Genomic DNA, 22,632 nt, shown 5'->3' with positions numbered 1-22,632 from the left:
GTTCTTTACATGTAGAAATAGGCAGCAGGTAGCTAACATCAACACCACCACAGCATTCAGAGACACGGGTTTTAGTAGATTGGACAACTTTGAATTCATGAAAGTTTTCCCCTAAAAAACATGGAGATCAACAATGATTTAAATTGAGTATATTCTCTGGGCAGCACACGGACACAGTCATGTTTACTTTGGGGTTTCCTTCATTCCTCTGTTTTCTCAAAGCCTCACCTTCTAAAGATATTTAGGAACATGCCCAAATCTTCTCTTCACAAACATGACATCCACCTGCTATGAGTTATGAAGACTTGTTAAGCAACAGCATGTGATCTGAGGTGTGACAGCGCCCGATGATTAAACACTTTTTGTCACACTTGTGAAACGTTTAGAGGAGAAAGATGTTTTAGGGGAACAAGCGCAGTGCAGCATCATGCATTAGTTAGTTGGTCGTTTCATTATGAATGCAGGAAAAAAAATCATTGTTCCTCACTCAGCCTGCACACTGTGGCAGCGAGTCTGATACAGCTGTAAGTTTTTGTTTTCCCAAAAATCTTTGAATCATGCAGTTATAGTGACTGTCAGACTGAGGTTGTATAATTTGAAAGTGAGATTAAACACGTTTAAAACACACTTTATTCCAGAGCCACCCCACCTGTTATTTAAAGCATACCCATTAGTAAGTGGAGCCGTGGTAAAGGACCTTAAAGTGATTTCCACGAATGTGTGGTTCTTTTAATTTTCCAACATAAAGACATGAGTGATGCTCTTTATTTGTTTGCCTGTGAACCCGTTTATGCAAAAACAACCAGGCTGAATTTATTGAAACTCAAAACTGGAGCATGTGCCAAGAACATTGAACTGTAGAGATTGTGGTATCAGCTGGCGTTCTGGTTTCAGACACATTACTGCCATCTTCTGGTGTCTTTAGAAACAGTCACAGGGAGATGAACTAACTTGACTACTTTTCCTGTTACGATGTCACAGGTGTGTGAAGAACAGACACTGTTAATTGACTTCATGCAGGATCTTTCACCCACTTACCCATCAGTTTATTTTGTGCACGGTTCATTTTTTCCTCAAGTGTTTCACCTTAAATGTCATTGCATACTACTGCTGCTCTTGGACACACTGCCATTTTTATGAAGTCTCACAATCTTTGTTATCACGTTCACTGCGGGCAGTTTTAACACTTGTTGCATTAAATGCAAATCCAAAACTGAGAAAGCTGAGAATTTTACAGGCTCTTTGAATCACAGAAATGAGACGGGTGCACTTTGCACTTTCAATGGAGAGAGTTGTAGTTCGTGGCCTGTTGTTCTACATGATTGATCTTGTACACAAATTTTAAACAAATAGCCTATACTTCAACTTAAATGTTTTGCTCAGTATTGCGCACATGCATACATTAGGATATCTAACAGTATGAGTGGCCTGTTCAAACAAACAAAATGTATGCATGCATGCTTGGGGCAATGGAAATTTTATTTATTTGTTGCTTGAAACCAGACAAAATGTATGCAGGTTCATTTCAGTTACGCTGTAAGATTAACTGTCACATCATTAAGGATTCATCTCATTTGTGCAACTTGTAGAAGGTCAATGTGATGTGTATAGTCTAATAAATGTCCAATTACACTTATTCATAAGTGAAGCACTGTTATTTTCACATTTTATGTTGTTGCTGCTCCACAAAAGGTTGGTGTTTATTTGTTTAAACCTTGCTATGACAATCATTTAGTGGGTTTGGATCAAATTGCTGCTTGTCAGTTACCAACTAATACAACATCATTGTGGGTGGAGGGAAAGCAGCTTTGAGACCAGAACAAAGAGTCAAAGACATACAAAAAAAGAAAAAGAACAACAGACTTTTTCCATCAGTACTGATGAGCCTTTGTAGTATTCACATTACAACCCAACTCTGTAATGTGCGAGTTAAGACAGGTTAGAACAGTATTAATACAATACCCATATGGAGCCGATTAGACCCAAAAGTGTAAGACTGTTCATGCTTCAGAAATATATGCAATGAGATTCAAATATTATGTTCTGTAGTTCAAGCAGTTTCTTGAATTTAGGATTAAAAAAAAAAAAAAAGAAGAAAAAACAAAGACAGGACGGCCACAGAATGGAACAGAAATCAAACTGTAAGTCTGAAAGTGCAGTACAACTGCGGCGCTCGAGTCCCCCACACAGTCGCCCAGCCTTCTTTGTGTGTCTTGTTAACTCCACAGCTGCAGAGCCCACTAGGGGAACTGGGGCTCTGTGCTTTTGTCATCCCCACAGTCCTCAGCCATTGAAAATCTCAGCGCATCCTGCTGTAGTTTGGTGCCTCTCATCCCAAGCCATGAGGTTTCTTAAAAAGGGTTAGGTCTCACGTGTGTTTACTGCTATTAGTCAACTGTCTCTTTGTGGGAGAGTCTCTTACTCTCTGGGCAACACAGTGGGTGTGGACAGGCACTCCACCGGGCAGACACACCACGCTGGGCTCGCTGAAGGTGTTGTGGCACAGGTGGCATCCCTTCTTTTCAGAAACAAAGACGGGTCTCTTACACTCTTTCAACTGGACGAGAAAAAAAAAAAAAATAACAGGGAAAGGAGTTTTAAGGTGTTTTGTTAAAAACTTTTCATGGTTGTTTACCCGTTTATTTGATCGTGAAACCAGAAAATTAAAAATGAAAGTGTTTCGTTAAGCGTAAGAGTAGAGCAGTTATTTATATACTTATCTAGCTTAATACTATAATGCGTTTCTTACCCTATCATGCAGCAGTTGAAGGTTTTCAGAGTGTGCGAGCCCTAAAGCGATCCTGGACGTGCGGCAGGCGTGCATGCTGGCCCTGATGGCTCGACCCAGAAAGGGACGCAGCAGCTGAAGTGACCAGCCTTCTGGCAGCATTCGCAGGACACGGACCGCGTCAAACACCTCCCCGTGCCGATTTAGGAGATCCACTGCCGCCATCTCCAGCTCTCCGCTGTCTCCCGATTGCCCAGGAGGGCTCCCATCCAAATACACCCCCAGCAGCAGGTGAAAGAGCTGCTGTCGGTACGCCGAATCTCTACTAGAAGAGGCCCATATGCAGAAGGCCTCGGCGGACGGGAAGTCTCTGAGCTGGTGCACCAGAATGTGCAGCGCTTTGTCATGCTCCTCTAGTTTTCCATGTAGTGTTGCACGCTCTAGCAGCAGTTCTTCACAGTTCTCCATTTTAGCTGAACAGAGCACAAGAACACCAAACATCATGAAAATCTCCAAAATGATCACCAGACGCACAATTAAATGAAAAGCAAGACCTCGTTAGAGCGCATCAATTAAATCTTGTTCATAATCTTTAAAGAGACGTTACAAAGTAATTCCACAAGAAAAAAGAAACTCCTGTTAGAGACAAACAAACAGATATTTTTCTCACCTAAAAGAAACTGTACACGGTATAGGTCGGACTCCCTGAGCAGGGCTTGAAGCCTTTCCCTAGCTTTGGTCAGCTGTTCCTCATCTTTTGGAGACTGTGACATCAAAGATAACACCCTCTCCAAGTACAACACAGCTAGATGTGTGTGGAACTTCTCCTTCTGCATCCACAAACATGAAAACAGTTCAAATTAAATAAGCTTTTAAAGATGCACATCTGTAGATGGAAACCTAAAAATAAATCCACGATGAGAGTTGTCCAAAATAACCATTTACAATGATTCAATACTATAGGTAAGCAAGTTTCTAGAATCTAATGTTAGCTAGAAAAATGAAAAAGGGGCATCGTGGGGCCTACTTTCAGGATCACTTTAAGGATCTTATTCCCAAACTACAAGAGTGAAGCATGTCTGCAGCCCACAGGTCAGACTGTGGTTTCACTGAGCAGCAGCAAGTGTTCAGTTGTGTGCATGTGCAGCAGTTCGCTGATGTGAAAACATTTATAGACTTCAGGCTTCAAGAACTCATGAAAATATTCATCCAACCATTTATAAAAGTACTTGTACTTAAGCTCCAAATTAAGGATGTGCACACCCTTTAGAAGTAACTTAATTCTGACAGCTCAAGACTAGAAGGGGAAGTCGGGGAGACAGAGCTAACCACCGAAGCTACCATGTCTCACGTGAGCTGCTTCACTAAAATGCTTTCACATTTAGTCAAGTGTTCAAATGCATTTTCATGTCGGAATTAGGGAACATTTATACTGGACGCACAATTTCTGGTGATGCCTTTGCCACCTTGCAGGAAAGGTTTGGTTTTATTTAACCTTAAATGTGACAGAAAGCAATGTTTACACTTCCAATTTTTCTGAATCCCCTGCTCACTTAACTGCAGAGGCTGTGCATTTGTGCTGCCAAAATATGAACAACCTACAGCTGAATATCACGCCTTCACGTCTCCTCATACTTAAACATTCTGTGGGAGTGCAGCCTGAGACCTGAACACTGTCTATCAGCCATCACAGCTTGTGTTTTTGTACCTGCACCCTTTTCTCCAGCACCAGGTTCTCCAAGTAGAGCAGAAGCGCCTGGTTGTGCTTTCCCAGGTAAGTGATGACATCATCAGGGTTCAATTCCGGCTGGTCTTTACTGGTATGCCTCTTAGTGAAGATGTGGACACCTATCTATGGGCAAGAAAAGAGATTAGGTTACTACTTTAGCTTTTGCAAAATGACTGGAAGTGACGCAAACTGTCTGCAGAGCAAAGCTCTAAGCTCTTTAAGACAATGTACTGCAACAGAATAAGTACACTCAAACACTAGAACTAGGAAATATTGTGCAAGCATTGGCTAGTGACAGACAGCAAGACTCAAAAACTTCCAAGTGAGACCAGTATTAATAATTCTGCAGCAGCGTTACATTTTTGGTAACCTACGATGGGATCCTTCCGTAGGGCCCAGTCTGCATACTTCCATACAAGGTCCACATTAGAGGAGGTGCAGAGAAAGTCCACAATGTACTCAAAAAGATCAGATCTAGTAGGGTCTTGCAGCTCCCCATCTGCCACACGAATCCACAACTATCAGAAACATAAAGGGTTCAATTCATAAACATCGTATTAGTGCAGATTCTTCAGTCATAAATCACTGAGAAAAAAAAATAAATTTGCAAACATACCTGAAGTGCTGCTGAATCCTGACCATTATAATGATAGAGCAGCCCCAGCGCAAAATATCTTAAAGACAGAAAAGAGCTGAATGAAGCCAAAGCCGCCCTGGAGGATTACATTTTCTGTATAAAGCAATTAAATTGCCTTCCTAAACTGGACATAGTATTAAAGCTTTACCAGGGTGTTAATTAACAGTGTGGGAGGAAGGAAGAGCATTTACCCAATGAAGACCCATCTCAGTCCATCCCTCTAGTGAATTTTGTAGCTGTAATAATTAAAGTTCTGTTTCCCAGTCATTCCCAAGTGTTATTGTTGCTGCCAATTACTGAATTTTAAGCCTGATTTCATATGAAAGAAGTCGGACTAATTTACTTTAATCACCATTTATACAACAGTCAAACCATGCGCTCACACGAGCACGCACACACACACACACACTAGAAACCAAAGCTTTTAGGTCATTGTGCATGTTTATCAATGAAGCTATAATTAACAACATTTTGGAGATCATAAAGTCTCTCTGTGTTGGACCAGTTTCTGAGTTTTTAATCATGTTAACATAAAAGATTAGATCGTAAGAGTATACAAACTTGTGATATTTCTCCAGCCATGGGACACTGTCTGCTAGCACGCAGGCATTGTCTGAAGCCAGGAGGTCTAAAAGGCTGTCGTGGTCCTGTTCGGCATACAGCTTTAACAGTGCAGTGTCCACATCCTCTCTACAGCCGTTCACCACCTCTGTGCTTCGTACCTGCGCGTACAGATAATGAAAACCATTAACACAAGACAAGTGACAAAACTGTGTGCAGGTCTGAATCCAGTTACCTCTCCTAAATAACTTATGAGGAACTTCTTGCATCGCAACACTTTCTCCTGGTCACCCTGTGCCAGATGATTGAGATCTGCAAACTCGTGGAGAGGAGGGTGGCACCGCGTGAATGAAGAGGAAGCTGGTAGCAGTAACGGGCAGAGAGATATCAGCTCCCGCACATCCAGCTGACCCTTCCTGAAGGATCAAATAAATAAGAGTAAGGTCATAAAAAACTCAACATCTCTAACTGGCATTTGTCAGAACTTTCAAAGTGGAGTGAAAAGATGAGCTCACTGCAGACACAGACAACACAAGAGTCTGATAAAATGTACAAAATGTGGCAGATTTTGAGGATTAGAGATAAACTTTAGGGTGAGTCATGTACTTCTTGCTAAACTAATCACAGCTCTTTAACATTCAAGGAACAGAGTAACCCGGCTGTATGTTCGTAAGTGATATTACAATATTAAAGTCTTTCAATTAAAGCTGAAATTCTACACTTAAAATCACACCTCCATTCCATGCTCTAAAATCCACTGCAGATGTATTCAGAGACAAAAGTAGAAAGCAAGTGTCCCCTCCAAAAGAATATATCCATCTTATGGACCTGATCGCATTTAAAAAAGAAAAAACTGGAGCCATTAAGAATGATTCTTTTATAAAATATATTCCAGGCATTCTCATAAATGTCAATAAAACTGTCTGATGACTTGAGGGTTGACCAGCACTGACCCAGACTTACCGGAAGTGTTCTTTCGCTTCCAGAAACTGAAGCTGGCCAAACTGTATGAATCCGGCCTGCTGGAGGATTCGTTTGTGCAAATTCTGCAGAAGTAGAAAGTGACAATTTAGAAGTGAATCGAGTTTGTAGTTGTGAAAAATATTCTCTTTAATGAAACTCAGCAAGATTAGTTTAGGAAGCAGAATTAACATATTAAGATTTTCTAATAGTGACAACAGGTGCACTGTGTGGCCAACATATCACCTTCTTAAACATGTTGTTACCTGGAACTTGTCTTTGGGGATATTTCTCTGCGCTCCCTCTGTGAGAATGAGCGCCTCCTCCACTCTGTGATTGGCCAGCAAGTCTTGAATCTGTCTTTCTAGTGGCAGAGGTACTAAGACGTACACGGCCTTAGTAGAAGCCAGAATGACCTTCCCTACAAAAAACACAAACACAGAGCACTGAGGGGTCAGACTGATTTTTCCTCACAACAGCTCCATAAATTGAAAGCTTTGCATGCACCTGATGATTGCAGCCAAACCAGGGATAATATATAGCGCACGGAAAGCTTCAGAGAGCTTTAGCTCAGAGCTTCAAGTTCACTTTCAAGCACATATGAGTGTCGTTTTGCACTTGAAGCTCAAAGATGACTTCATATTACTTCAATGCTTTTATTCTAAAGCCAAGCAGAATAAAAGTTTCATTTTAACACAGAACTGAAATCCTCTGTAGCAAGAAATGGTCGATAGTGCTTCAGATCCCATTAAGAGTTGAGACCTGAGTGCACAGCGCCATCCAGACGCTTTCTGATGAACAGTTTTGGTTACACAGTCCAGTCAGCCAAAGCAATAACTATTTCCATCCCCATATCACTTATTAATCCTTTCCTGTTTTTCAAACGCACTTTTCAGGAGCTCTTTGCATCAAAAAAGTACCTGTTAGTTAAACCTAATCCTTGAGGAAATTAAAATGCTATTTACTTAAATAGTAATTCCCATTTGTGATACCTTTTGGTAGACATTAGAAACAAGCAATATGCAAACATACCTTCAAAGTTTTGCAAAATATGGCCATCCCTGAATGAAAGGGTCTGTTTAAGTTGTTGGTCCAACATGCTGTGGATGGTGATGAAGCTCTCGTCCAACGCCACCACGTATGGAAAACACACAGCGGCACCAATCACGCTCTCTGACCACCTGACCGGAGCTCGCTGAGATACACCCTCTGCATTGGCAAACATTCCTGGAGATGGCATGTGGAAAAGCAGTTTTAATGATCAACATGGACATGTTAAGTATAGGTGGGCGGACCGATTCAGGTATCGATACGAGCATTGGTATCGGTATTGGATCAATACTCTGCCTGCCTTCCCAGCAGAGTGACAACCATTCCCCCTCAGCTTTTTACAGCTGACCAATAATAAAAAACCCCAAGGTGATTCTTATTAATAAACAAGCAGATGCACACATGCTGTCAAAGTTACAGAACACAATTTGATCCTTCAGACACCACCAATTACACACAGTACTTTAATTTTAAAAAGGAAATGCACATGTTCCCTTAAACAGCCCCAAAAATAAGTTTGGAGAATCACAACATTTAAGAGATAGTGAGCAAAACAATAAGCTCTTTATTTTGAGATGTTAGCCTACACAAAATGCCTGAAATGTATTTTCACACAGATGTGTGACACATAAAAGAAAGGCTGAACCCGGAGCGCTGCAGTGAATGGAGCTGGTGACTGTGTAATGCTGTGGGGAGCAAAGTGCTTTACATGGTTTAGAGAGAGAAATTAAAAGCAACACAAAGCTGATGAACTTCATCCTGTGATGAAACATTTCTATGCCAATGGGAGTGGACCCTTCAAACATGACAATGCCTCTGGTTGTCCTTATCAAACTATTTCATGAAGATGAGAATGTTTAATGTACAATCCTCTGTACTACAAAGCAGGATTTGGATTTATCCTGGTAGATTCACCTTTAATTCAAGAAGGTTCAATTAAAAGAAACAGATTACTATGGAAACTTGTGCTGCAGGACAAACCTGCTCTAGAGTAGATTATGTTCAAGATAAGACATCAGTAGGTGTGAAATCACTGTGTACTGAACAATCACAATGATAGGAGGATCACAAATATTACTAGTGGGGTTTTTTTAAGCTTTAGTCTTTCTTTCATCCAAAAAAGGATCCGTAATCTTGATTCAGAAAAATTCTGTTTTACAATCATTAATCCAAAACACAGCAATTTGTGCTTTTTGACCTCATATCAAATTTGCATGAAGACTAAGTTTGTATCTGGATTTGAAATAATAAGTCTGTTAAACTACAGAGTCACAACTTTTGCAGCTTCAAACAGACTAAACATTTAATATAATACATCCTGCACAATGCATTTCTTCTCAGAAAAACACACTCGCGCAGCTGATCTGTTCTTACTAAGGCCCCTTGTGTTGGAATTTCTTTTAATTTGTCACCCATTGAGATATCATCTTAAAACTCCAAGTATTCACTGCAGGGACTGTTTTTGTTCTGACTTACCCAGACCACCAGGTGCTGCTAAGAGAAACTCCTCCCTGCCAATTCTCTTTACAATGGGTGTCCTCTCCTCGCTGTTGTAAGGGAAGAGGTCTTGGGAGGCTCCCGTGTTGTAGTTCAGGATCATATACTGTGTGGTAAGAGCCAGGCACAAGAAGTAACCATCAAGACTGACAGCACAGGGCTGCTCGGGCGTTGTCAACTCTTTCACCAGCTGCACTCTGTCCTCGTACACCATGTAAATCTGGACTGTCCGCCGTTTGGAGGATAGCACGCCCATTTCGACACAGAACGGATCGGCGTTCACCGGGTTCTCGTTAACACAAAATGATGCCACGCCCCTGATCTTGGCTCCACCTCCACCTGCCGAGGGCACCGTTTCCAGCGTCACCATGTCAACGAGGAACACTAACCCTTCACAGAGCACTATGAGACGCTCCAGAGCAGAAGCAGCCCGCAGCTCAGCAACAGGTTTCTTGAGGCCAAGGTATTTGTGCAGCAACTTCTGAGCCAAGTAACCCGGCTTCCCTTTAGAGGAGGCGACCTCAGCCAGCAGAAAGTGGTGGATGAAGCAGTCATTGGTGCCCACGTACAAGTGCTTTCCACAGCATTCAATGCACTCAATGTTGATGCGAGCTTTGTCGCCCATTAGGAGATCTCGCTCCACAGCGGGGACTAGCTCAAAAGCCTTCACGCTCATCTTGGCCAAGGCATCTACAGGAGGTACAAAATAAGTTTGCGTCAGCAAAGCTGCAGACAAATTCAAATAATCAATGTGGAAAGCGGACTGTACAACATTTCCCTGTGAGGAATCATTAAGTCTCTGGATATACTCAGCATATAATTTATTCATAAAACTATACATGTATGTGAATTTTTACATGTGTGATGTGTGAGTCTGTGAATGTAAGGTGCTTTAAAGCTGTCGATTTGAAAGGTCGATTCCCACGCCCTCCCACATCCATAAGCCCTGGGTAGTGATTAAAAGAACGATATCGGATACAAGTGGTAGAAACAAGCTTCCTTTGATGGGTGGTTGCACTTTCCCTTAGAGGGTGAGGAGCTTGGTCGTTTAGGAGGAATGCTGGAAGTAGAGCCACTCCTCCGTATAAAAAGAAGCCAGTTAAGGTGCTGGACATCTAATTAGGATGCCTCCTAAAAATCTTCTAGATGAGGTTTTGTAGGCATGTCCTACAAGAAGGAGACCCCAGGGCAGAACCAGGATACACTGGAGGGTTTACATCTCAACACTTTAATGCCTCCCTGCCAGGTGAGCTGAAGGAGGTAAAGAAAAGGAAGGTTTGGGCTTCTATGCCTACCTGTTGTTCCTACAACCGAGAGCCTGATAAAGAGCAGAAGATACTGTTTAAGACGTTTTCTCTTTAAGATAAGGAGATTGACATTTCTTTAAAGTCTCTCCTTGACAGTACAGCTGAGGATTGCTGGTGTTTACATTTAAAGGCATGAGATTTCGGATCTGGGTTGCGTGAAAGGTTATGTGTTCTGACACAAAAAGATTAACAAAGCAGATATGCGGTTTTATATCAACAGCACAATTGTATTGAGTTTCCTGTTACACTACTATAGTAACACTTTATCGTATAGTTTACTCATTTATATTTGACCCATTAGAGATTGATCTCCTCACACCCTCATGCTCAAACAGTACGAGCTAATGGTGTTAGCACTAGCTAGCTCCCCAAACACAGAGGCAGCAGCGAAAAAGAAAATCACTGTTGACAGTGACTGTGTGAAGGTGAGAGAGTCATCATTAGGATATGAGTCATGTCAGGAAGCCGTGGCCAGTTTTAAATCTGATAGGTTGTTTCAGTACCACGTAGCTGAGCTCTTTCGGCTAAAGTTAGCTTCTAACGCTAGCAAGCTAATTTAAAGCTAGGCTACATTTCCAGTGTGGTTAAAGCTGCAAGGCTACAACCCTCACGGAGTGCCCACACAAGGAAAATCAACCTATTTTCCAGTCAATCTCCCCTTCACTGACATGATGCTCTGTGCGTCCACACCCTGCCCAGTTCCTCCCGGAGCAGTTGGCGTAGACAGCAGACCTACCTATCAATGCAGGCGGCGCTCGGGACGGCAGGCCGGAGTCACTACACGCAGAAAAGCCTCAGTACTCCGAAAACCAGGACATGAACTCACACCTAAACGTCAACACTGCCATGCTGCTGGGGGTCGTTGCCGCACCGACAGCCGGATAATACAAGCTGAATGGCAGCCAGAGAGTTCCTGCATGTCCAATATGAAACGCCGCCCATTTGCATTGAACCCCTGCTGGCTGCAGGTGATATAGTGGTGCGTTCACCGTTGTTACGAGTTTTTCAACAGTAGCCACTGCTAAGAAACCACCTAGAGCAGTGTTATTGTGAGGCAGGTGCATCAGTACTATTCCTTGTTTACCTCTTCACATATAAAATATTTAAACTAAACAGTCTAAGGAGCTTGGAAAGAAAAGCATCTGGACTTCCAAGCTCCTCAGACTACGATGACATGGGTGACTGAGAGCCTTCACAGACATTAAGACTAAACACAAATATTTCAGTATATTTCATTCATTAACAAGTAATATAGATCTTTATCTCTGGTGATGCTCATAGCTGACAAGTGCGTTACAATGACAAGAGCCAAACAAATATCAGAGGTGATTAAGTGTTTCTAAACTGGTCCTAGTAGCATGTGTGCAAGAAAATGCGTGCCATAACAGTAAACGTGTACTCACTAGCATTAGTAAGGGGTGCTGTTGCATTTAAACTCATCCAGATTCACTACGTCTGCTCCTCACTGTTACACCTATCTCCTTCTCATTCATTCTGTCATGCTTCCACTGACTTTCATTCCCCTTCTCTCCAGAGAACGCCTCAATTTTACCTCCTTAGAGTTCTTATTATGACTAGAGCTTCTTAATTTAATGACTAATGCAAAAAAAAAAAGTTGTTGTCCTTTTGATGGCAAACTGATTTATTGTTACTGATATTTAAGTTAACTACACAGTATCTCAAACCAAAAATATTTGACCAATTTGTTCTGACACTAAAATGCACCATATGTTCCTGAACGCAACCCGGCCGGTTTTCACCCAAGATGCACCTGTCCAACTGAACCGTCTGAGAAAAGCCATTTTGTTGTGCTAGCTAGCTTCATGTTAGAGAAAGCCAGCAGTAATTTGGGATTTTTATGTCAGCGCTAACGATGTCGCGTTTATGTGTTAGTGTACTGTCGCAAAATACAACAGTTAAACTCGTGGAGGCCTGTAAGTAGCCGATGGGGATATGGACTAGCTTGTGAAGCTATAGAGCTGATGAGAAGACGAGAAGTGTTTGCTAAAGTGTGCTGCAGGTTCAGATAACATACTGTTAGCTAGCAGTGTGTTTACTTAGCAGGAGGTAGTTATGTTTTCGGATTAGTTAACCTCGTATTAAGTCATTTTTTTCCCCGTGAATGTATTTTAAATAGGCTGCGAGTGCCTGTGCTGTCAACCAAAGACAAGTAACTTAATATAGAGGCTGCCCCGCTGACGGCGAGTAAACAGCCCGTCAGTAAGTTAGCAAAACACTTGAACCATACAGCGATAAGCCAAAGCGCTAATCTGATAATGGCAGAGGACACCCGACAGGACAAGAGGGCCAGCTTCTCTATAACGGAACACAGTGCCAACGGGATGGCCAGGACCTCCGCTGTGGCCTCAGGCAAAACCGGCACGTCAAAGAAACTAGTGATCAAAAATTTCAAAGGTACTGTCACTGAGCCTCTTCTAATGCGTTACCTAACAGCAGCAGTTACACAGAGATACCATAGCACGTAAGAGGATGTTACTTTCAGATAATGCCTGTAAAAAGATAAACAAACAAAACAAAACAAAAAAAAGTTGCTGCCCTTACTGCCGTGCTCAAGCACTCACATGTCACCTTTACCCAGGGCTTGCTCCTGATAGACTGATATGCATTTTCCATTATGCTGCATAGCTGTTTGTGCCAAATCCACCAGCCATGGAGTTTTGGGCCACTCCTAAATCCCAGCACCTGTTGTATAAAGTAAAAGCACGAGGTTTTATATCTGACATAACTAATCATTGAATGAATTGATCGTCTGAAAGATACCGCTGTTCTGTCAGTCTATTAATTCACACCACAAATGGGGAAAAAACTTAACCCTGGAGAACCCATGGGGTCAGAGCTGACCCTATTGTTTTTCTAGGGAACCCATGGGGTCAAATTTGATCCCATGGGTTCTCCAGGGTTAAATAAGAGGTTGTTTTAAATCAAGGTTGATGTTAATATTGAGAAGTTACAGCACTTCACTTTACAATTAACCATTTACTTTGGACATTTTAGAAATGAAAGAAATTTCGTGTGTGGAAAAAGATTGGCAAATAAATAAATGTCAATAAATGATTGAGTCAGAGAGACCAGTAAATTTGCTTTGTTCAATTTCCAGCAGGATAAATGTTTATTTGCCAACATAGCTGAGAGTCCAAAGTGTGTGGAGGTACTCCCTCTGTAGGTTATTGTCAGTCATCCCAGTGTTGATGGCTTCATAAGTACAGTAAAGCTATTGTATCAAAACTTGCTTTCCTTACCTTCAACATATGACAGAAAACTTTGAAAATGTCATTGAACATTTATTCTTCAGGTTTTATCATTTCCACTTGTAGAGCATTTGTAATAAACAAATGCTCTGCAAGTGGAAATGATACTAGGATGTGCTGCCCACATCCTAATATGGTCATATTTTAGTCCTATAAGTGAGTCTTGTTGTGTTTTTGTAAACAGATAGGCCAAAACTAGCAGAGAACTACACCGAGGACACGTGGCTGAAGCTGCGAGATGCGGTGGGTGCAATCCAGAACAGCACCTCCATCAAGTATAACCTGGAGGAGCTCTATCAGGTTTGCTGTTTGTCTTTTTAATTACCAAACTAGAGTTAGACTTATTTTCTTCACACCCTGAGTAATGTGTTGCACTGCTGGGCCTTAAAAACATGTTGGTACGGAACAACGGGGCATGTCAAGCTCAAATGCTTTGCAGTCTCGACATTTCTAACACCATAAAGCCACGAATATTAAATGAGTCTGAAGTTGAAGAACAGCCGAGGATTAAAATAAACTTGTGAAGACTTGCCATTTGTTTTGAGCATGTTGCATCACGTACAGGACGTCTGCTGATGTGTTTGTTTGCTTTTAAACTGTTATGCATCTCAAAGCCTTTCACCACATTTTCACATAAATCCATGATGTTTTACTAATAGTGTTAAAGTAAGTGTTATTATTCTCCAAATCACCTGTCTGTCCTGTCATATAAAAACAATTGTCTCCTGTTTTCTCTTTGTTTCTGCTGCACTTGAAGGCGGTGGAGAACCTGTGCTCGTATAAAGTCTCACCGACTCTGTACAAGCAGCTTCGGCAAGTCTGTGAAGATCACGTGCAGGCCCAGATCCACCAGTTTAGAGAATATCCTTTTTTATGTGCACAGGCATGTCAGGCAAGCTATGTGCTGAAATGTTGAAGCAAGTAGGATCTGCCTGATATCTTCTTTACTAGAAACCAAAATGATTCTCCGCTAACTGTGGAGTGAAATCCTGTCAGTATATGTTATATCCACTGACTTGATAATAACAAGTTTCTCACTATAAGAGATAAATATCTAAATTACTTAAGTTTGATGAGGGGAAAATCTGTAACCGGACACTAGTTTCCAGATGTTGTTCATCTGTGTGCAGACAAGAGTTGGGTATTGCTTATATAGTGAGTAGCAATTTGTTTGAGATCGGCTGCACACAGATAAGATAAAGCAGTGCTCCACCTTCTTTATAAATCTGCAGTTGGGACCTCAAGGTGGATTTTGCTTGGAGCTTATTGGTAGCTTTACTCTTTCAATGATATCTGGGGTCTGCTGGCAGACGTCAAGCGATGCTAAATGTGTAGTTTGGTTATTAACACTGGTTGGGCAGCTTTTTGAAGTTTGTTCTTTTAAGTATTAAGAGGAAGTTAGATAAACATGCTTTGTCATTATATCTCATTAGAGGTACTGTAATATAATTCAGAGCTGGGGTTTGATGCCTCAGTAAAAGATTTTCTTTAACTTGGACCTCACAGAGTCTTTGGACAACCTTTCCTTCCTGAAGCGAATGAATCGCTGCTGGCAGGACCACTGTAGGCAAACTGTGAGTGTGATGTTTGATAGATATCCATTTAAATCTGCTCTGCTCAAACCTTAGTGGACTGTAGGAATGTTAATCTAATAATTCTTTGTAGATAATGATCCGGAGCATCTTTCTCTTCCTGGATCGTACCTATGTGCTGCAGAACTCTCTACTCCCTTCTATCTGGTAAAATTATAGTTAATTCCAGTCACTGTGTCTGTAAAGATGTTCTCAGAAAGCTGATGTTATGTATTCGCTGCAGGGACACCGGTTTGGAGCTGTTTCGCACCCACATCGTGAGCGACAGTGCTGTTCAAAAGCGAACAGTGGAAGGCATTTTGGAGCAGATTGAACTGGAGCGGAATGGAGAGACCGTGGACCGGAGTCTGCTTAGGAGTCTTCTTGGCATGCTGTCAGACCTGCAGGTACACAATCGCCTCTTTGTCACGTGGGCGCTTAGAGTGCATGCCAGTATTTCTCCATCATGACTCTCAACTCTTGTTAGGTTTACAAAGACTCCTTTGAGGAGAGATTTTTGACTGAGACCAATCGTCTGTATGCAGCAGAGGGACAGCGTCTGATGCAGGAGAGAGACGTGAGTGAGACCACCAGTGGGTGTGTGTGTCATGTGATTGTCATCAGCAGTGCTGAGTGTGTGTTTGTGTGTGTTCAGGTACCCGAGTACCTGCACCACGTGGCTCGTCGGTTGGAGGAGGAAAATGATCGAATCGTGAGCTACCTCGATCAGAGCACTCAGTAATGTTTATTTATTTACTTATTTATTTATTTATTTGGATTTTTATTATATTCATGCATATCGCTGAGACATCCAACCATCAGCTATACCTGCTTATCCTTTTCAAGGGTTGCGGGAGCTTAAGGAAGGTAAAATTGCCTACTCGCCATTTAAAACAGCTCTCATGCAACGTTCAGAAAGAACATTTAAAAACCATTCATTACCATATAGTGATATAGAAACTGCTAAATGAGGTTTAGTTTTGAGTCAGAAGGCCAGTGGTGCCTTAAAGTGTCAACAAGCACTGTTGCCATCACAAACTTTGACACTACTACACTATCTTTTGATTCTATTTAAATAAAAAAAATCTACATGTTTTGGTTGGTTTACTCATTTATGATCGTCTCAATCGCACCCTGGAAGTTCCCTTCTGACCACGTGCAGCTATGCATTTGCAGTTTAACTGTGCAGCTCTAACTTGCACCAAATGCAAATTGATGTAAGCATTTATGTAAAGGATCATCACTGTGGATGAGAACTCTGACCACAGCTCAGACATCAAACAGCATGTTTCAGTAAAACAGTCCACAGTCTGCAAGCCCGTATGAGGTGCTTGCTCCTTATTTTTCCATTGTCCACGGGGTTGTGCAGGACTTACTGATTATATTTGGTGCACATAACTTGAATTTTTTTAGCCCCACAAACACACCACAACTGAGCACCAGCTAAATTTGTTTCCTTTTGACTTCATCCTCCTCTTCAAATTGCAATTTAAGCTGATGGGGGAGGGAATCCAGTGTGCATCACAAAAGTGCATCTGCATATGGACCGAACTGGATTCCCACAGAGCCTTTTTAAAAAAACAGCAGTCATGCTGGAAGTGGTGAATGGATTCACAAGGAGACGATCCTGAAGGAATAATTGGCAAAATATTTATTTATTATATAGTTTTTTCTTTTTATAGGTGTGGTAACAGATATTCTGAAGAACAGCAGCTTTGCTTTGCAAGCAAAGAACTTTGTTTACGATTGGTTTGTCTTATATTGTTTTCTTTGTTTAACAGGAAACGTCTCATTAGCTGTGTTGAGAAACAGCTGTTAGAAGAACATATGACTGCAATACTGCAAAAGGGTATGTCAGTGTGAAAGGTTTTGCAAACAGCCACAAACTGACGTAGTGCTGGGTTTCTGTTAAACTGGTACACATGAGTATTCTTTTCTTTCTTTTTTTCCTTTAGCAACTTTTTTAGTTGAGCTGTCCTGCCTGTAGAGCTGTATCCTGTTTTTATGTACGTAATTAAACATTTTCAGTATGTAAAAAGCACTCACGTGTAGCATGTTTGTGACAGGTCTGAGCACTCTGCTGGATGAGAATCGTGTGACTGAACTCACCCTCCTCTACCAGCTCTTCAGCAAAGTGAAGGGAGGACTTCCCACACTGCTGCAGTTCTGGAGGGATTACATCAAGGTACACACAAGACCCAACACATTTGTAAACATCAACACAAATCATTACTGTCAAAATAAATGTGTCCTGGTCTTTTTGTGTCTAAGACGTGTGTATGTACACTGTATTTGGTTTCAGTCCTTTGGAGGAGAGATTGTATGCACTCCAGAGAAAGACAAAGACATGGTACAAGACCTGCTGGACTTCAAAGACAAGATGGACAACGTGGCACAGAGCTGCTTTGCACGCAATGAGAGCTTCATCAATGCCATGAAGGAGGCTTTTGAAACTTTCATCAACAAGAGGCCCAACAAGCCTGCAGAGCTTATCGGTAGGCCAGGTCATTTAATGATGAATTTGTTTCAGTAATTTAGATTTTTAAGAGTTTTGGAAGTATAAAACACTACCTTTGTGCGCTTAAATGAATTTACACAGCTCATTTTAATGCGGTTTTCATTAGTTCCAGCATGTGATAACCGCTTTTGTGCTTTCCATGCAGCTAAATATGTGGATTCTAAGTTAAGAGCTGGGAACAAGGAGGCTACGGAGGAGGAGCTGGAGAGAATACTGGATAAGATAATGATAATCTTCCGCTTCATACACGGTTAGTTATATTTAATGAATATGTCACTGTTTGCTTTTCACCCAGTTAGTCTTACTAGTGAATAGGAAGTTTGTTTCCATCTGACACCTCTTGATCTGTTTTGTACATCCAGGAAAAGATGTGTTTGAAGCTTTTTATAAGAAGGACTTGGCCAAACGCCTGCTGGTTGGCAAGAGTGCCTCTGTTGATGCTGAGAAGTCCATGCTGTCCAAGCTCAAACACGGTAAGTCTCTAGTCCGATATCTTATATAGTCTATAAACAGATGAGAGTCCGCTTGTAGTCCAAGTTCTGTTGACCAGTCAGACTCAGTTAAAAAAAAAATAAAAGTGACAACATCAGCTGTCTGATGACAGTTTAAATTTTCATTAGATTTTAAAAACAATGACAGTCCTACAGAAAAATCTTGAACTGGATTTCCGTAATCCGTCATCCAGATATCCTGTTTATACTGGAAACCCTGAACAATTGTCTGTTGCTCTTATATGCTGAGTCAGCAGAGTAGCTGTTTTTTAAGGCAGATGGGAAATGTTTCACACCTCACAGTCAGCACGTTGCTGTTAATCAACATGCATGCCTCACTTATAGATATATGCTTGATGTTTTAGAGCAGTTAGATGAGGAAACTAGCCTTTTGGTTGACCTTATCCTGTGCATGCAGTATATTCTGAAATTTGATTGATGCCGCTTTAACCGCAGAGAGGATCTTTATGTTGCAGTAATATAGCAGCAGCAGCTCTAAATGAAGTTCTAATATGAAGTTATTAATGCTAATATAGACTCTCATGGGTGTCTGTGGTAATGTGGTAGTGTGAGAAGCAGCCAGCTGTAATATTCATGGTCTTGACTTCCTGCAGAATGTGGGGCGGCGTTTACCAGTAAACTCGAGGGGATGTTTAAAGACATGGAGCTGTCCAAAGACATCATGATCCAGTTCAAACAGGTACCTGAAGTCTTCATGCACATAAACAAAACTAGATAAATGAAGAAGCTTCTCGTATGAGAAGTCCAGTCACTTGTTTTCCCCCAAGCTCCTGAAAAATAAGATATTGTTGAGCTTTGTAGACACACTCCACTTTATTTGTGTCTCAAAATGCTTTTTTTTTTTTTTTTTTTTTAGTGCATCATTGTAAAACAATTGTTCTTTTTTAACTCAGTATATGCAGAACCAGAGTGAGCCAAGCAACATAGAACTTACTGTGAACATCCTCACTATGGGCTACTGGCCTTCATACACACCCATGGAGGTGCACCTGCCCACAGAGGTAAGCAGCTCTGCATTTAGGTCTGGCACACAAATACACTTGACCACTGCATGAAACAAAACAAATCAGCTGATTCGATCCAAGACAGTGTTGATACAAATAATATTTTTATGTTCTGGTAGATGGTAAAACTCCAGGAGGTGTTCAAGCTGTTCTATCTGGGTAAGCACAGTGGGAGGAAGCTGCAGTGGCAGCCCACACTGGGCCATGCTGTACTGAAGGCAGAGTTTAAAGAGGTAAGAGCCTTGTAAGAGATAATGGAGCGTGGAGAAGGTGGATACACTGGGCTGAGAAAACATCTGGACTGCACCTGGATTTAAAATGACTACTTTGTACTGCAGGGTAAGAAGGAACTGCAGGTCTCCTTGTTCCAGACGCTGGTACTGCTCATGTTTAATGAGGGAGAAGAGTTCAGCATGGAGGAGATTCGGGCTGCCACTGGCATAGGTAACGCGTGTCTTTATACAGTTTAACCGTTCTGTTTGGGGAGGGGTACCTGCTGTATCACATGGCTGCTCTCTTATCCCTCACAGAAGAGGGAGAGCTCAAGCGCACGCTGCAGTCTCTGGCCTGCGGAAAGGCACGCGTCCTCAACAAGAACCCTCGAGGGAAAGACGTGGAGGACGGAGACCGTTTCAACTTCAACAATGATTTTAAACATAAACTGTTCCGCATCAAGATCAACCAGATCCAAATGAAGGAAACGGTAAAAATAACGTCTTGGTCTTTGGTTGGTTTTTTCGTTCACTAGTTGGGGGTTTTTTTGTTCTTTTTTTACTCATCACACTTATTTATTTGTTTTCCCTACAGGTAGAGGAGCAGGTGAGCACCACAGAGCGTGTGTTTCAGGACAGACAGTATCAGATCGATGCAGCAGTGGTGCGCATCATGAAGATGAGGAAGACCCTCAGTCACAACTTGCTGGTATCGGAGCTCTACAACCAGCTGAAGTTCCCTGTCAAGGTGATCAAGATTAAGCCTGTTTTGGGGCTTTTTTAAATTAACTAATTAATTTTATTTCCCCATGCACCTAAAGCTCACCTGACTCTCCTTACTCTCCACAGCCGGGTGATCTGAAGAAGCGGATCGAGTCGCTCATAGATAGAGACTACATGGAACGTGACAAGGAGACTCCTAACCAGTACCACTATGTTGCCTGAAGGGGTACCGCTGTCACCGTCATGCTTTTTTCACAGCAAGCGTGCAGCTGGCCCCGTAGCACAGGACTACAGCCCCTCAGCCACCCGACTCTCCTCTGGTGCCCATCTTTCCCTCCGTCCACTCTCCTGGACACAAGGTCCAGATGACACAGAGCTCCAGAGAGACGAGAGACACTTGGCTGTGCTGCTCCCATTCTGCAATATCCTTAGTGGGACTCTAAGATTGGGCTGGAGGAGTGGCCCAGGTTGTTGTTGATGGTTGATTCATGTGACTTGCAAATCTGCTAATGCAACACACAACAGAAAATAACTAGCACTTTCCTCTGTTTTTGTTTAGTTTTGTTTTCCCCTCAGATTGGATTATTTTTCTCCATGTCATTCTAATATCACTTATTTTCTATTATAGGTTGTTTGTCTTGAGTTTTATGAGTTCTGTTTGTTTTTTTTTGGTTGTTGTTTTAGATGTTTTTCTTATGAACGGCTGCATAAACTGCTGAGTATAAGCCTGACTGGCTGGTTACTTGACACAGCTGTTGAGGATGAGACGAGTAAAGAGCACAGATGCTAAAACATATGCAGGCAAGCTGCTCGGGTATTACGTTTGGCATCTTTGTTATTTGTTTTGACCAAAATGTCCAAATGTTCACTGTCATGTGCTGATGTTTTCGTAGACCAGATTGTGTTCTGTGTAGGAGTGCGGAAAGTGAAGCTGAATAAATGGGTATTTAATGATTCAGTTGGTGATGTGTGCACGTGGTGATGTGTAGGGGTGGGCGGATCCAAATATCGATAGTAAAGATACCAACGCTGGTGTTGGTATTGAACTGACACTAGCAAGATAGGATTAATACTCCTGTTGAAGCTTGGTTTAGACTTCTGTGGGAATTCTACGTCCTAACTTCAGCGAAACTGGAAACTCCTTTTACTGTACACTTCAGATTTCCGCATCGTTTGAGACCTAGTAAGTAAAGATTATTTACACAGCGCTTTTTAAGGCAAAAAAACAGCCACAAAATGCTTCAGAGAGGCATTAAAAACAAGGACAAAGTGAACACAGCTAAATCAAGTGAAACAACACAAAACCATTACTGACATCCCTGTCAGAATAGATGGGTTTTCAGCTTTTTTGTTCTTTCTTTTTTTTACTTTAAGGATGCTGTAGAGTCATGGGTGGAAAGAGAGAGAGATAAGCGGTTCCACAGTTTTGGCACTAAGGTTTAGAATGCACAGCCTTCCTTAGTTTTCAGATGGGTATGTGGAATCACCAGAAGACCTCTGTCTGTGGACCTAAGGATCCAGTTTGGAGAACAGGGAGTAGATTAGCAATTTTAAAGAAGATTTTAAACCAATATCTACACCAAACCAAAAGCCAGTGGAGAGTGACAGAGACATGAAACTGAGAGGATGACATAAACCCTCAGCAGAGAGAGAGCCCACTGTCACAGTTCTTTCAGAGAGGCAAAGAATAAACAGGTAGCACATATTGTGGGGAAAGTCATGTCTATTTAATTTATATAGCACATTTAAACAACAGAATTTGACCTAAAGTGCTTTAAAGAGAGCCAAATATACATTCTGGTTCAGGATTTGTAGGCTGTACTAATAGCACTGTCCTTTCACCATTCCCTTGATATTGCTTTTTTCATAGAAATATAGGGGTTAATGGCTGGCTGACTGATACTATAGTCTCATTTAAGGCAAAAAAAAGAAAGAAAAAAAGGTGGGTCCCTTGTTAAAGAAGGATGGCTGAACTGTACACTAAAATGTAGCAGGGCCCTCTGAGTTCCTTCTAGGGTTTTGCATGCCCTCGTGAATTGAAGGTGTCAGCTGACTGCCCACAACACGCACTTAGCAGAGTGCACGGCATAGAGTGGAGGCGCCTTTCACGTGCTACACCCTCATATAAAAAAATATACAGTTCACTGTGCTGTAGTTCGCACAGATGGTATAACGAAAATCTAAAATTCCATAAGTGGTTTAAAATGTTCTTTAATGAATTGGGAACAGAAAAGGAGAACCCGGAAGTCAAAATATCCCATCATTTTATTTCTCCAGCCAGTAGCATTTTAATTAATGAGCCCTGCGTATGACAGTGCTGTGAGAAGTCATTTTTATTGCGCCCTAGTTTTCTC

General features: G+C 41.7%; 2 protein-coding genes across 2 annotated transcripts; one reads left to right on the top strand and one right to left on the bottom strand.

The window, feature by feature from the left end:
- Positions 1 to 1,460: 1,460 nt before the first annotated feature.
- tgfbrap1 (transforming growth factor, beta receptor associated protein 1) lies at positions 1,461 to 11,447 on the bottom strand. The gene is made up of 13 exons (XM_085403515.1): positions 11,206 to 11,447; positions 9,142 to 9,852; positions 7,648 to 7,842; positions 6,882 to 7,036; positions 6,619 to 6,701; positions 5,891 to 6,071; positions 5,656 to 5,816; positions 5,074 to 5,131; positions 4,832 to 4,975; positions 4,437 to 4,580; positions 3,399 to 3,558; positions 2,750 to 3,201; positions 1,461 to 2,557 (listed from the first exon to the last, which is right to left on the bottom strand). The coding sequence occupies exons 2-13, from the start codon at positions 9,836 to 9,838 to the stop codon at positions 2,369 to 2,371; spliced, it is 2,619 nt and encodes an 872-aa protein (XP_085259641.1). The 5' UTR covers positions 9,839 to 9,852; positions 11,206 to 11,447; the 3' UTR covers positions 1,461 to 2,368.
- A 799-nt stretch (positions 11,448 to 12,246) lies between these two features.
- cul4a (cullin 4A) lies at positions 12,247 to 21,236 on the top strand. The gene is made up of 20 exons (XM_085403526.1): positions 12,247 to 12,884; positions 13,923 to 14,038; positions 14,496 to 14,600; positions 15,244 to 15,312; positions 15,404 to 15,477; positions 15,554 to 15,716; positions 15,797 to 15,886; positions 15,965 to 16,047; positions 17,091 to 17,158; positions 17,376 to 17,494; positions 17,612 to 17,804; positions 17,973 to 18,077; positions 18,190 to 18,300; positions 18,933 to 19,018; positions 19,233 to 19,340; positions 19,463 to 19,576; positions 19,682 to 19,787; positions 19,874 to 20,046; positions 20,151 to 20,303; positions 20,405 to 21,236. The coding sequence occupies exons 1-20, from the start codon at positions 12,746 to 12,748 to the stop codon at positions 20,498 to 20,500; spliced, it is 2,271 nt and encodes a 756-aa protein (XP_085259652.1). The 5' UTR covers positions 12,247 to 12,745; the 3' UTR covers positions 20,501 to 21,236.
- Positions 21,237 to 22,632: the final 1,396 nt, after the last annotated feature.

The sequence above is a fragment of the Rhamphochromis longiceps genome, linkage group LG1, assembly GCF_057381845.1.
Source record: "Rhamphochromis longiceps isolate RC_006_pf linkage group LG1, R_longiceps_female_GT1.1, whole genome shotgun sequence".
Classification (NCBI taxonomy): domain Eukaryota; kingdom Metazoa; phylum Chordata; class Actinopteri; order Cichliformes; family Cichlidae; genus Rhamphochromis; species Rhamphochromis longiceps.
The sequence above is the reverse complement of the archived record's forward strand: the minus strand, read 5'-3'. Positions and strand labels throughout refer to the sequence as shown.